Genomic DNA, 15,022 nt, shown 5'->3' on the forward strand with positions numbered 1-15,022 from the left:
TAAAGAAACCGAGCACAAATTATTAAAACCAGACCAGTCGTAACAGAGCATGCAATATGGGAAAGGTTTTCAGTTTAGTTTTTAGAACTTGAAGAAAACTCTCAAAAACATCGGTCAAGAAGATGTTAGTTAAGACCTGGTGCGTGTAAATATTGCATGTTACAAATAAATGCCCACCTTGTAATGAATGCCATTTTTGAATGATTTGACAACTGAAACATATCACGACAACCAAATAACATAGATCACCCAACATAGCATCTGATTTACAAAAAAAATGGAGCTGAATCTAAAACTTAATAGTGACACATATCAAGAAGCAGGTATTCAGTTCTTCAGATATTCAATTGTATTTATTTATGAACTTTATTCAAAAAGCTATATACGGAAATACACACAAACGTATTTAAGTACTTATGCACAGTCAAAATGCGTTATTTGCCACATTTGCAACCACTGCCGCAACCGCAGCTGCCACTTTGAGTTTGTGAACCACATTTGCAATCTGAAACCATCAAAATAAATAAATAAATAAATAAATAAAACGATAATTAATTAAAAGAACACATTTTGATTTCAAGCTGCTGAAGTAATACGTATGTTAAGTTTTATTAAGTTTTGTCAATAGAAACTCACCGCTTCCGCAAGGACAGCATTTGCAGGACGAGCCGCAGCCACAATTACCGGTATTTGGCTGACTGCCACATTTGCAACCTAAAAGCAGTAATTTAAAGTGAAAATAATGAATTATTTATTTTCTATCCAAAACAACAATAGATATAATAACAAATCACTCGAGAAAGAGTCCTGGCAAACCATTTATGGGAAAAATTATATATGTATATTGAATATTTTTGCATTACTTACCGCTTCCACATGGGCAAGGCATTTTGTTGTTTATGTTTAAGATACTTTTATGAGGAAAATCTGTTTATTTTTTTCTCTTAAGTGTGTTTTTTAAGTTTTAACACTAAACTCGAACTCTGTAATCTCAAACGTTGACTGTTGTTGTGGTTAACGCAAGTAACGGATTTTATAGCAAAAGGAATTTTAACATTAATTATAACGCAATTTCGATTTAGAGTCCAAAGACATGTACTTTGTTGGTGTTGTGTGCAAACAAATGCGTACGTGGATAGACATCAAGAAATTTCTTTGGTGCGGTGTGCAATTCGTTTGCTACGGCTTTTTACACGGCTTGACCCTAAGAATACCCTCTTCATTGTTTATCCATGTGTAGAGTGTATGTATGGATGCATTTACAATGTTTTTAGTGTTGCTTATCGCTAGCCCCATAGGAACTATAAATGCAATTGATAAGCTAAATGAGAGTGTATGAAGTACCCTGTAGGTGGAAGAGTATTAAGGGTTTATGGTTAACGATTAGTAACATTTCATCAAGTATGAACTAATTTTGGACAGACCATACATCAAATAACAAAATTAGAATTAAGTGAATATTCAAATCACATTTGTAAATATATTTCCAATCTATTGAACGGGAAAATAGGAAAAGGCGCCCAGCGAGATACCAAATAAATCATTGTCATACTCCTTTCTTGCGCCCTTCTTTATGGGTGTGCTTTCTAACGACTTCTAGAAGATGATATATTCACCGTAACCTCTCTAGCTTCTCTATTAACTTCTTTATTTCTCTGATATACATATGGTTCGGGTTCTAGAGGATCTGAATGTGATGAGTGACTAAAGTGAAAATGATCTCAAGAGTGTTACTTATGCGTCACAAGTAAAATTTTTGTATCACAATACAACTCTGAATGGTATGTGACCAGAATAGTGCTTGAAATAGTACAGGCGCTCACATGTTTCACTTTACAACTGCTCTAATAACATAGAATATTATAAATAGAACAAATATCAAAAAATTGGAAATATATAAAAAAATATTAATTTAATAAAACTTGTGAGCTCCCTAGGAATAAAATTCAATAAAATTCTTCCCTTGCCTGTATGGGCAAGTGATTTCATAATTTATGTATATATATTTTTAAGTATACCTTACGTATAAAAAGTTTATTTTTGATATATTTTTATTTACTTGTCAATTTTGTTTTTATGTTGATATTTACTTATATCATTTCAAAGCCAACTCACTTGCAGTAGCGACTCGCAATGTATATTGTATTAGTTACAAATGTATAGAATTTATGTGAACAGCAAAATCTCCTTCTTCATTTAATCATAATGCATACATATATTTCTATATACATCAAATTTCTAATTATTTTACTCAGCTTGAATAAGTTAATGTTAAGAAGCTTTCCCACTTTCGAAATGTCGATTTAATCTAAAAGCATACATTTAATTTTCCTACTGGGTTTTTAGTATGATGTTTAACTGATACAATTATTCTCCCACTTATGCCCATCACCCGGCATACAACCCATAAGCATACCAACAAACATGCTCGCATACTTACATACATACATTCGTATGTTTATGACCTAACTGTAAGTACACATATTGCACACCGCACTTCAGCTACCGACTTCGGGCCAGCTTTTGCACACTGCACCACACAACTTCAACTAACGAAACCCGATTCAAGTGTTTTGATGTGTATAAAACCGAGAGGAGCAGCAACGAAGAGATCAGTGTAACAACATTTGGCGTTTACAAAGATAAACTTGAGTGATCGAAAAACGATTTCTAGCGGATTTTTTCAAGTGTAAATAAAATAAGTAAACTTATTAAAAGAACAAAATGCCTTGCCCATGTGGAAGCGGTAAGTTAACATTAAAATTAGAGAGAAAATTTTACATTAGCAAAATGTCTCCCATTTTTAAAGCTTAAAGCCTTTTTTATTTAATTATTTTATTTAATTTTTATTTTTATTGTTCGTATGTACCTTAGGTTGCAAATGCGGTTCGGAACCTAAGACTAGTAATTGCGATTGCGGTTCGGCGTGCAAATGTTGTCCCTGTGGAAGTGGTAGGTGACCTATTGAAATTCATTAAAGCATTAGAAAATCTCTCAAATATCATTTATTTAATAAAATATTTATTTGTACATAATTTTTATTGTTTTTAGGTTGCAAATGCGGCTCACAAACACAAAGTGGCAGTTGCGGTTGCGGTTCCAGCTGTAAATGTGGCCAATAAAAATGCATCAAATAGTATTTGTGCAAATAACAGTAGTTTATTAAGTTTAAGCAAAATTTAATTTATTTCTATAATTTAATTGTATGGTGCTCACCATACATAAAAACAAATGAACATACACATAGTACAAGTATATTCGAAATGTACAAACACTTGTGCACAGCACTAAAATAAGCCTATAACATTTCTCTACCAATAAACAACAAAAAGAAATTAAGTCTTTGGCATTCCTCTCATTCGATAAGAGCACAGTTATTTTAAATCACTCATTTGTGATGTCGTCGGAGCAAATGAGAGTTGATAACGATTTGTTGTTAATATTTAGCATAGAATATATGATATGAAACTCTCTGAGAGAGTTTTTTTGTTAAATTTTCCAATAGTTTCACTCCGGTGAAAAATATAAGTATGAGCATTTAATGAGGAAATTTTATCACTTTCCATCTTATGAAAAATTCAATATTACAAACAAACTGTTTCTTATAATTTGTTGAAACTTTAAATATCGCCTATTGGTTAATTTTGTGAGATTAATTTCGTATATAACTATAACTCTTGGTACCTAAATTTTCGCATACCACCCATTCATTTAACTATTTATTGTTTATTGTCAGCCTAGAAACTAAGGGTTTTTTAATGAGAGGTGTTATTTTGATATTGAAAGAAAAATGCTATTTTTTAATATAAATGATTTGATGTTTATTTCATTATAGTCGAAAATAACATCAGGCAAATGACCACCACGACCACGCTTACAGGACAATATCCTTTTCATGAAATTTTCCATAACCGAATTGCAAAGTGTCCTCGATAGCCTCACGAATTCCATTTTTGTGGTCTTTAATCGACCCTGGGCTATTGGCGTAGACCTTCTCTTTCACCTGGCCCCAAAGAAAAAAGTCACAAGGTGTTAAATCACAAGATTTCGATGGACAATTGTGATCACCTCTTAGAGAGATAACACGGTCCGGAAACTTTTCCCGTAAAATATTAATGGTTTCGTTGTTTGTGTGGCACGTAGCGTCGTCTTGTTGAAAAAAAACGTTGTCCAGATCAATACCATCCAATTCCGGCCATAAAAAATCGTTAACCATCTCTCGATAGCACAATCCATTCACCATTCACAAAAATGAAAAAATTACCTCGGATTAATGTAAACAAGAGAGAATAAAAACAATGGTTCGTAAACTGAAATCTAGAATTACGTTAACTGAACCTAAGACTGGCAAGTGGTAGGTGACCATTGAAATTCATTAAAGCATCAGGAAATCTCCCAACTATTTTTATGATGATAACGCGCCATCGCGCCAAGCCCAAAATGTGCTGGATTATTTTACCAAACACAGAAGGAGCTGAAGGTCATCCCTTCTTCGGCCTACCAAGGGTGCATGGAGGACTGTGTGTTGCCTCAGACGGGTCATATTTTGAAGGAGATAAAATAAATTTGCCTGAAATTTAACTCTGTTTTGTTATATTTAAACATTCCCAGTACTTTCTGATCATACCAAGCTTTTGTAGCCGATTATGATTCGGTTTTTTTACTTTCTCTTCATAAGAAGATAAATACTTTTATTAAATTTTTTTTTTTAATTTAGAAGTTCTCAACTTAATTAAGGGTAAATATTGAATTAATATAATGTTAAAATAAACGTCTCATTTTTATAGGATATCTTAATGTATAAGCATAAACATCCAAGTTGGTTAAAAATAATAAATTTAGGCGAAATTTAAAAAAATAAATATTTTGAATATTCAATTTAAAGAGGAAACATAAAAATGGCGCATACATTTTGATTCCTCTACTGGTTTACACTGTAAACAAAAATGTTAGACCGATACCGGGTAAATCCATATACTTAGAATGGCCTTCCATTCAATATTAAATGAAAAACCTATCTTGAGGTAAAATACAAATTAAATTGCATTCCTCTTTCTTTATACGAATTATTTTTAATATTTACTTATGTAGGGAATTTTTAATAAGAAACTTCGGTTAACTCTGTCATCTCTATACAAACCCGCTTATTAAATAAAGCTTCAATATTAACAGATTTTTTCTTAGTACAGGATATTTTATTTTATATTTTCATTAAAATATCTTAAAAATTGATGACTTATAATATATCATTTCATTTGATGATGATTACAAACGTCTTACAGACTAGATGTTGCAAAAACATTTAATATTAGTTTCTTAAAGACTAAGTACAAAAAGCTGTTCCTTTGAATAATAGGAAATAATCCTAGCTGCAAACTGAGATCTTGGCATGGTAAAATCAATATCTAGTTTTCTATAGATTTTATTAATTTCCTTAACTCCCAACATGAAATGGGTTATGGAAACATAATGTTCTGCTTGGTACATTGAAACGAAACTGCTCAAGTAACGATGGACAGTCAATTAAACCACTAATAACAACAAAAATAATCATTAAATACTAATGTTTCGTCTACCCTTCGTTGGAGCTTGAAACGAGAGAACCTCCGTTGTACTCACTCAATTCTATTAGAGTGTGAGGAAAAAATGGATACCAGATAATAGAAGAATATTCCAACTTGGAACGTACAAAAGTATAAACAGCGATTTTCTATTATACGGATCCTTTAATTTCTCGCATGACGTTTTAAAAAAGCTAGATTGGAGTAAGTCATGGAAATAACACAATTTATATGGTTAACCAAAATAAAATCTGAGTCAAAAAAGACCCACAGATCCAAATATTTTTCAATAGTAGAAGGTTGGAAATTTAGGATTGCATTACGTTTTTGAGCTTTCGACAGGGACACATATGAAAACATATATTAATGACAAGCGATAACTTACAGCTGTTGACAGCTAATTAGAAACGACACTTATTTCAAAATAAATTTTCCATTTTCCTTTTAAACACGTATTTTCATAACTTTTTGCCAATTTTAGTTAAACATATGATAAACTTAAAAACTACTGGAAAACAATTTAATCCCAATTCTTTATTAAATATATATATATTTTTTTTTTAAAGCATGTGGAATGCACGATTTGGATAGGGCAAATAATTAGAAACAGTAATGTATTATCAGATAAACATAAATATTATGTTAGTATTTGGTTCCATAACCCTTTTGCTTCAACACTGCCTCACATCGATTGCGCATTGATGGAATGAGATTCTGACAGCGCGCCACAGGTATTGCTTGCCATGCCGTTTTTACTTCGGCAAAAAGGACACCCATATTTGGGATATTTTGGCACTCACGGCTTTTTTAACGTCACCCCAGAGCTGCTCTATTTTGTTTAAGTCCGGACTGGATGATGGCCATTCCAAAATTGCATTGATGGAATTTTCGTCGAAAAACTGTTTCGTCAACTTTGCCGTGTGCTTTGGATCATTATCCTGTTGAAACTTCCATATAACAGCAAAATTTTTCTCAGCCCACGGCAACATTACATTTTTTAGTATATCGACGTATTTCTCCTTATTTAAAATTCCATAAATGCTATGGATTGGACCAACCCCATTTCACCAGAAACATCCCCACACCATGATTGATCCTCCACAATGCTTCACTACCCGTGAAACGTAGCGAGGATTGAATTCTTGGTTGATTGGCCGTCGAACATACCTTTTACCATCTGGGCCTATGCGATTTATCTTGGTTTCATCGCTCCAAATGATATATTTCCATTGATTTGGAGTCCATGACCTATGGGATCTCGCAAAGACTACTCGCCGTCTCCTTTGTATCTTGGTTAGAAGGGCCTTCTTGCGTGCTGCTCTGCCGTGCAGTCCAGATTCGACCAGACGCCGAGCAATTGTCCTCTTGGATATTTCGAAATTATATTGATCCTGAATTTCCCGTTGGATGTCAGTGGAAGTCGTTTTTGGGTCTCTTTTGGAGATGATTGCTATCTTGCGGTTTTCTTTTCTTACGTAGAACATTGTCAACAGTCTTAAAAAGTTAGATATGCTTTAAGGCGTTAAAAACCATTTTTTTTTGAGCATTTGACTTGCTTAGAAATTTCAGTGTACGACTTTCCAGCCTTACGAAGGTCAAAAATGGAGCTGCGCAGGGCTGGTGTACAGCTGCTGTTTTTTCCCATTACACATCTTGAAGACGAATATTTTAGTTGCTTTTAAACAACCAATTTAAAATATATACATACAAAAAAGTCGATTATATTACTATTAAAATAGCACAACTTGCCGAATATGCTTCCATTGAACAACTGATTCTAATTACTTGTCTCAGTTTATTTACCTTGAACTAAGTAACCCATGCACTGCGTTGGATAATATTAACGGTACTTCAATTACACAACTACAAACCTAGGCGCATTGGGTAGTAAATAGAGTAACAAAAGCAATGCAAATGATATTAAGAGAAAAAATAAGGGTAAATTTAAACAGTTTAATATTATGCTCATCAAGCGTTTATCGAAAGGGAGCGTGATATCCACTCTTAAACACTGAGATGCAATACAGTCAACTTGGTAATCGTAGGGCAACCGCAAACAAATGATACCCATGCTGATTTAGTTCAATTATTTCTTTAACTGAAAATAATTATTTGTCTGAAACGAAAGTATGCTTGTCTTTTTCGAAAAGTATTGAAAAGGTAGTTAACTTAGATATTGGCGGTAATTTTTAATATTGCGGTAATTGTGACCAGATTTAAGAATCGGTGTAATTGAACCGAACTTCCGCCAATAAAAGCTTAGTTAGGGTCGATCTACATTTCTCAAAAATATAGGATAGCCCATCAAGGTCACTTTCTAAAGTTCATTGAATGGATTCATAAAGTTAATGTACTTCTCCTTAAAAATAATACTATTAGTGGGTTTGAATAAATTAAAACGTTCGTTTGTTTTATTTTTCAACCTATTCAGCCTTTTTGTATACCGTAACTTATGCAACCGAAGAGGAGCAAAACAAACTTCGAGCAATGAATAAAAAAGCTTCATTGCACTCAGAGACATTTTTCGATAAAAAACAGAATCCCAATCTACTTCAAAATTTGCGTCACTGAAATTAAAAGCTGACATTATGACAGATTTGACAAGGAAAATTATGCATATCAGACTTGCAGATAGGAAACTTGCATTCCTGTAATTGAAAATTCGTGTTCTCGTCAAGAAGCATGAAATCTAGAATATTACTGAGCTTATTAGACAACGAATTAGTTTTGGTTAGATGAATACTAAAAAACTCTCTACAAAATTAATATTAATATTCAAACGATCACTTCTTCCAATATTGATTCGATCAGATGAATCTTAAGACTTTTCTAAAAGAAAGAGAAATGTGTTTACTTGCTTTCAATCAAATATTAAATAAAAACAATGAAGCCTTGAAACAACTATTTTAGTTTTGATTTTATTTACTTAATATTGAAATTCTCCAAAAATTTTGAGTAATTGTTGCATAACTAAATATTGAAATCATCTATAATTTCAAGAATTCCTGCAGACCTGCTGTTTCAGTTAGCGTAGCTGTAGATACTCACAAATTTCTTCTAATTTATAAAATAACTAAGACTGAATATATTAAAAATTTGTTGGATTCCTTATGTTATCGAACCTCAAGAATGTATCTAGCTTTAATCATCTGTACGCAATCGACGTAAGGATAACTGCATACATCGTAAACTTATGTGCAATATTGCAAGCCACCCGAAGGTTTACCTATTAAAGCTACTATATTTTTGTAGAAAAGTGATTTGTGAGTCCTTTTCTTATAATACTCGCCAGATGGCAATGATTGTTAGTTCTGGAGTTGTTCTATTCATCGTTCGGCCGCCGTAGCCGAATGGGTTGGTGCGTAAAATTACTTGTCCTATCGTTCCTATAACAACGCTTACAAATAAACATATTTTCAGTGGTATATTAAAAAATTTTATTCAAAAAGCTGTATATGGTATATTCATACATATGTATACACTTATTTGTGGGGTATAATATTACAGAAGTCTATCGGACAAATCAAAACAAATGCGTTATTTGCCACATTTGCAACCACTGCCACAACCGCAGCTGCCACTTTGAGTTTGTGAACCACATTTGCAATCTGAAACCATCAAAAAAAAAAAATAAATAAAACGATAATTAATTAAAAGAACACATTTTGATTTCAATCTGCTAAAGTAATACGTATGTTAAGTTTTATTAAGTTTTGTCAATAGAAACTCACCGCTTCCGCAAGGACAGCATTTGCATGACGAGCCGCAGCCACAATTACCGGTCTTTGGCTGAGTGCCACATTTGCAACCTAAAAGCATTAATTTAAAACAAAAACAACAATAAATATAATAACAAATTACTGGGGAAAGAGTCCTGGCACACCATTTATGCGAAAAATTTTATATATTGAATAGTTTTGTATTACTTACCGCTTCCACATGGGCAAGGCATTTTGTTTTTTATGTTTAAGATAATTTTATGTGCAAAATCTGTTTATTTTTTTCTTTTAAGTGTGTTTTTTAAGTTTTAACAATAAACTCGAACTCTGTAACCTCAAACGTTGACTGTTGTTGTGGTTAACGCAAGTAACGGATTTTATAGCAAAAGGAATTTTAACATTAATTACAACGCAATTTCGATTTAGAGTCCAAAGACATGTACTTTGTTGGTGTTGTGTGCAAACAAATGCGTACGTGGCTAGGCACGAAGAAAATTCTTTGGTGCGGTGTGCAATTCGTTTGCTAAGAGCTTTTCACACGGCTTGACCTTAACAGTACCCTCTTCATTGTTTATGCATGTATGAGTGGATGTATGGATGCATTTATGGTGTGTTTTAGTGTTGCTTATCGTTACCTATTTCTTGTAAATAGACCAATAAGTCTAAATTATGGTGCAATTTTAGTAAGTACCTAGTAGGGAGAGCATTAACCTAGAGTGTTTTAGTTAACAAATCCAATAAAAGTAATCCAATAAAAGAAATCCATTATTTTATCAATTATTTTTATTTTGCGCAAATAGTTTAAAATTATTTTATGGTAGATGTTTAGCTCCTGGGCGATGCTACGACTACTAACATACCAGTCAACTTCGATTATTTCTGGGATTTTAACGACATTTTCGACATTTTCCTTAACATCAAAAATGTCTGAACGGAATCAACGAAACCAAAATTGCAAGTAATTATGTGTACACCAAACACCATTCACAATTTTAGCGGCCTGGCTTGCATTTTCGCCTTTATCAAAGGAAAACTGTAAAATGTACTTTGTTCACTTCCAGAAACAGAACAGAACAAACAGAAAGCAGCACACGAATTTTTTAGTGTGAAATGTCACCTTGACAACGAGCATAAACTTTAAATTGCTTGATCGATATTTTACCAGATAATGCACTTATTTTTGCCCAAATTATTATTGTATTTAACTATAGATAGTAATATTCAAATTAAAAGGCACTAGCGGAAAACGCTATTGGCCCAAATATAGTCAAAAATTATATTTGAGTTCTCTTTGTAAAGCGACTTGAGTCAGTCAACAATATTTATAGCCTGTGGACTTTGCAATATGCAGTGGTTCATATGAACCTATTTCACTTTTGAATAATTATCTAAGTTATTTATAATTTTGAGGTTATATTTATATATTATATATGTGTATATATATATATATGTATATAGGCATATAACCTTAATTATTTTTTATTCATTTATCTTTTTTTGTACAGTTTTATTTTTATGAATTTTCATACTTTAATTTTTAGTTTATGTTTATTGTATATATGTATGTTTACGTTTTTTCAGTGCAGGTGCAAAGCACCTGAAGCAAAATTATTATTATTATTATAATTTATAGGGGATTTATATAACTTAATTAGCACCCTAGCTATGAAACAAAATTAGTTTTAGGAAATTCTCTCATTTGTGACATGCGGATTTAATCCAAAAGTAATTTACATATAAAAAAAATACCAGTCTAACGGTTAGACGCGATAGAAGTGAAACCTTCCGTAAAACAAACTGAGAGAGAATGAGACGAAAGCAGCATTAAGGACGGGATAATTATAGGTTCATTATAATATTGCTATAAAGTTCATATTTTATTTTCTTCATTTTATTATTATTCATCCTCAATGTTTTCAATTTCAACAAATGATACGAGTGGCTTATGATAGCTAAAATATGATACAAATGCTTTGGTTTCGATGTTGTCAACATATCTTTGAAATACCGCGTCAAATGTTGTTTTTGATCGTGTTGTCAATTCAGTGTGATTGTTACACATTTTTAAATTGAATGTTGTATTGAGAAAGTCAATTGAAGGAACCGCTGTGTCCAATGCAAAATTTACGTTAAAATCGCCACTTAAAATCATTGGAACTTTATCGTAATCTTTTCTAAGTATCCGCGATACTTCTGGTGTATACTTTATTAAATTTTCGTGAATGAATTCCGTGATGCTATTATTGATTTTTTTTCTGTCGATATTCACGACACTTTTCTGCATTATTTTTCGGCATAATTGCGGTAAATATTTAAAAATGAAAATATTTACGAATATAAAAATACACACGTGGTTGCTATTATGAGCGTCCCCAGCAAAACCTGCGTGACCGAAACTCTAACACAATTACATTTTTTTGAATGTTACAAACACATATGCACGCAGGTTTTGCTGGGGCGTGACCGAAACTCTAACACAATTACACATATGCACTCGTATTTGTTTGAAAATCGACTTTTTTTTTTGGTTCTCCATCACCTTTGGAAAATGTGTAAACAGTAAGCAAACTTTATTCAAATATTTTCCCTCATTTTTGCATCAGTAAAATTAAACAAACGCCGTAGCCGAATGGGTTGGTGCGTGACTACTATTCAGAATTCACAGAGAGAACGTCAGTTCGAATCTCGGTGAAAACACCAAAATTAAGGAAAACTATTTTTCTAATAGCGCTCACCCCTCAGCAGGCAATGGCAAAACACCGAGTGTATTTCTGCCATGAAAAAAAGCTCCTCATAAACATATCATAAAATAAAATAAAATAACTGTATAAAAAAAAAATTTTTTCTTGTGATTCGAACCAAGGATTTTGGATCGGAAGCTCACATTGCTAGTCGCTCGGCTACCGCGCCATGCTGTCGGTGCTGGCCTAGAAATTATTTAGTTCGTCGCTACGTTTATATCAACATATAATATAACGCTTCGTAACTAAATAATTTTTAGGCCAGCGCCGACAACATGGCGCGGTAGCCGAGCGACTAGCAATGTGAGCTTCCGATCCAAAATCCGTGGTTCGAATCACAAGAAAAAATAAAAGTTATTTTTATTTAGTTCGTCGCTACGTTTATATCAACATATAATACATATAACGCTTCGTAGCCAAGAGGGTCGCTTTTTCGTTTCACTTTTCCTCAAATCACTCCCAACGATTCTAAAGAAGTTTTCACTTCAAAAATTATTTTTCATTATAACAATTTATATCTCGCTAAAAATTCCTACTGGGTTTTTAGTCCCCCGTTTAGCTGATACAATTACTCTCCCACTTATGCCCATCACCCGGCATTCAACCCACAAGCATACCAACAAACATGCTCGCATACTTACATACATACAAACGCCTGTTTATGACCAAACTGTAAGTACACATATTGCACACCGCACTTCAGCTACCGACTTCGGGCCAGCTTTTGCACACTGCACCACACAACTTCAACTAACGAAACCCGATTCAAGTGTTTTGATGTGTATAAAACCGAGAGGAGCAGCAACGAAGAGATCAGTGTAACAACATTTGGCGTTTACAAAGCTAAACTTGAGTGATCGAAAAACGTTTTTAGCGGATTTTTTTCAAGTGTAAGAAAATAAGTAAACTTATTAAACAACAAAATGCCTTGCCCATGTGGAAACGGTAAGTTAACATTAAAATTGGAAAGAAAATTTTACATTAGCAAAATGTCTCTTTTTATGTCATTTTTAAAGCTTAATGCCTTTTTGTACTTAATTATTTTATTGTTTGTATGTATCTTAGGTTGCAAATGCGGATCGGAACCTAAGACTGGCAATTGCGGTTGCGGTTCGGCGTGCAAATGCTGTCCCTGTGGAAGTGGTAGATGTCCTATTGATTTATTTATTTTTTAAAATACTTATTTTTACATAATTTTTATTGTTTTTAGGTTGCAAATGCGGCTCACAAACACAAAGTGGCAGTTGCGGTTGCGGTTCCAGCTGTAAATGTGGTCAATAAAAATGCATCAAATAGTATTTGTGCAAATGACAGTACCTTATTAAGTTTAAGCATAATGTAATTTATTTCTATAATTTAATTTTATGGTGTTCACTACACGTACATACATAAAAACCAATAAACATACACATAGTACAAGTATGTACGAGTATATTAGAAAAGTATAAACGCTTGTACGCAGCACTAAAGTAAGCCTATCACATTTCTCTACAAATAAATAACAAAAAGAAATTAAGTCTTTGGCATTCCTCTCATTCGATCAGAGCACAGTTATTTTAAATCACTCATTTGTGATGTCGTCGGAGCAAATGAGAGTTGATAACGATTTGTTGTTAATATTTAGCATAGAATATATGATATGAAACTCTCTGAGAGAGTTTTTTTGTTAAATTTTCCAATGGTTTCACTCTGGTGAAAAATATAAGTATGAGCATTTATTGAGGAAATTTTGTCACTTTCCGTCTTATGAAAAATTCAATATTACAAACAAACTGTTTCTTATAATTTGTTGAAACTTTAAATATCGCCTGTAACACCCTCCCAGTTCCCAAAATGAAACACTTCTTTAATCGTAATCGTGGTGCACGTTTATTCATGTACGTCTCACCCAGCTCACAGTACTCTCCTAACTGCCCTCAGGCTCAGCTCTCCACATCCCTTCCTTTTTCTGGAGTTTTAAACGAAGTTTTGGTTGACCAGGTGTTTCGTTACTGCTGATGTTTGGTCCCGACTAAGGAGTTCGCGTCAGGACTGGATCCGTTTGACGATTTGATAAAGATGACGGCGTGACGTTGGTATGGGCGTATGTCGGGGTATTAGTGGAGTTGGGTGTTGTACGCGTTGGCATCGATAAGCTAATTGTTTATCTGTCTTCTGTAATGTCTTAGATTCCAGGTATTTTATCGCGAATGACGCGGTTGAACATTAGCTCAGTCAGTGGTGTACCGGTGGTACCATGAGGAGTCACATTGTACATTAGAAGGAAGTTTTGGATCTCTTTTACGTAGTCTCGCCGGTTGTTATGGGCGATTTTTAAGCGCTTTACCAATGACCGGTTCATGTTTTCCACCTCTCCATTGGCTTGTGGCCAATATGGTGGAGTTGTTATCAATGTGATATTATGGTCGTCACAGAATTTCCTAAACTCGCCACTGACAAATTGCCTGCCATTGTCCGCTCTAATGGATTTGGGTATGCCCAATCGACAAAATATTTCATTCAAAACAGTTATAATTGTTTCCGAAGTAATTCTCCTCAAGAATTTGACTTCCTGATAACGAGAATAGTAATCAATAAGTACGAATACATAGTCACTATTTGGCAGCGGGCCTAGTAGATCTGCGGCCACACACTGCCAAGGGCCATCTGGGAAGGCATGTCTTTTCATGGGCTCAGGATTGTTCGGTTGTGAGACTAACAAACAGTCCCAGCAAGTCTTTACGTACGCCTCTACTTCTCTATCGACCCGTGGCCACCAAACTTTGGCCCTTATCTTCCTTTTCATTGCTGATTCGCCGGGATGTCCTTCGTGTGCAACTTGGGTCGGAGAGCTTTTGGCATGACAATGCGGGATCCTCGAAGAATCATGCCACCTACGGCTAATAGTTCATGTCGGAACGGATAGAAAATACTTGACTAATTACTTGGCCAAGAATCAGTTTTGATGTATTCAAGAGCTAGCGATATCTCTTCATCTTGGGCACATTTTTCCGCGATTTCA

The 15,022-nt window shown here is 33.8% G+C and overlaps 4 protein-coding genes across 6 annotated transcripts; 2 read left to right on the plus strand and 2 right to left on the minus strand.

Annotated features, from left to right (window-relative positions):
- Nucleotides 1-326: 326 nt before the first annotated feature.
- On the minus strand, nt 327-9,573 carry LOC129253072 (metallothionein-1-like). Of its 2 annotated transcripts, none has more exons than XM_054891315.1 (3): nt 9,492-9,573; nt 637-714; nt 327-505 (listed from the first exon to the last, which is right to left on the minus strand). In XM_054891315.1, the coding sequence occupies exons 1-3, from the start codon at nt 9,511-9,513 to the stop codon at nt 435-437; spliced, it is 171 nt and encodes a 56-aa protein (XP_054747290.1). In that variant the 5' UTR covers nt 9,514-9,573; the 3' UTR covers nt 327-434. The 2 variants fall into 2 exon arrangements, with proteins under 2 accessions (XP_054747290.1, XP_054747289.1); XM_054891314.1 differs by lacking the exon at nt 9,492-9,573 and adding an exon at nt 868-1,219.
- Nucleotides 2,633-3,339, plus strand: LOC129253073 (metallothionein-1-like). The gene is made up of 3 exons (XM_054891316.1): nt 2,633-2,746; nt 2,875-2,952; nt 3,052-3,339. Exons 1-3 carry the CDS (start codon nt 2,725-2,727, stop codon nt 3,120-3,122), a joined length of 171 nt encoding a protein of 56 aa, XP_054747291.1. The 5' UTR covers nt 2,633-2,724; the 3' UTR covers nt 3,123-3,339.
- Nucleotides 2,644-13,537, plus strand: LOC129253070 (metallothionein-1-like). Of its 2 annotated transcripts, none has more exons than XM_054891312.1 (3): nt 2,644-2,746; nt 13,087-13,164; nt 13,232-13,537. In XM_054891312.1, exons 1-3 carry the CDS (start codon nt 2,725-2,727, stop codon nt 13,300-13,302), a joined length of 171 nt encoding a protein of 56 aa, XP_054747287.1. In that variant the 5' UTR covers nt 2,644-2,724; the 3' UTR covers nt 13,303-13,537. The 2 variants fall into 2 exon arrangements, with proteins under 2 accessions (XP_054747287.1, XP_054747286.1); XM_054891311.1 differs by lacking the exon at nt 2,644-2,746 and adding an exon at nt 12,803-12,966.
- LOC129253071 (metallothionein-1-like) lies at nt 8,975-9,605 on the minus strand. The gene is made up of 3 exons (XM_054891313.1): nt 9,492-9,605; nt 9,293-9,370; nt 8,975-9,169 (listed from the first exon to the last, which is right to left on the minus strand). The coding sequence occupies exons 1-3, from the start codon at nt 9,511-9,513 to the stop codon at nt 9,099-9,101; spliced, it is 171 nt and encodes a 56-aa protein (XP_054747288.1). The 5' UTR covers nt 9,514-9,605; the 3' UTR covers nt 8,975-9,098.
- Nucleotides 13,538-15,022: the final 1,485 nt, after the last annotated feature.

Source organism: Anastrepha obliqua, chromosome 1 (genome assembly GCF_027943255.1).
Source record: "Anastrepha obliqua isolate idAnaObli1 chromosome 1, idAnaObli1_1.0, whole genome shotgun sequence".
Lineage (NCBI taxonomy): Eukaryota > Metazoa > Arthropoda > Insecta > Diptera > Tephritidae > Anastrepha > Anastrepha obliqua.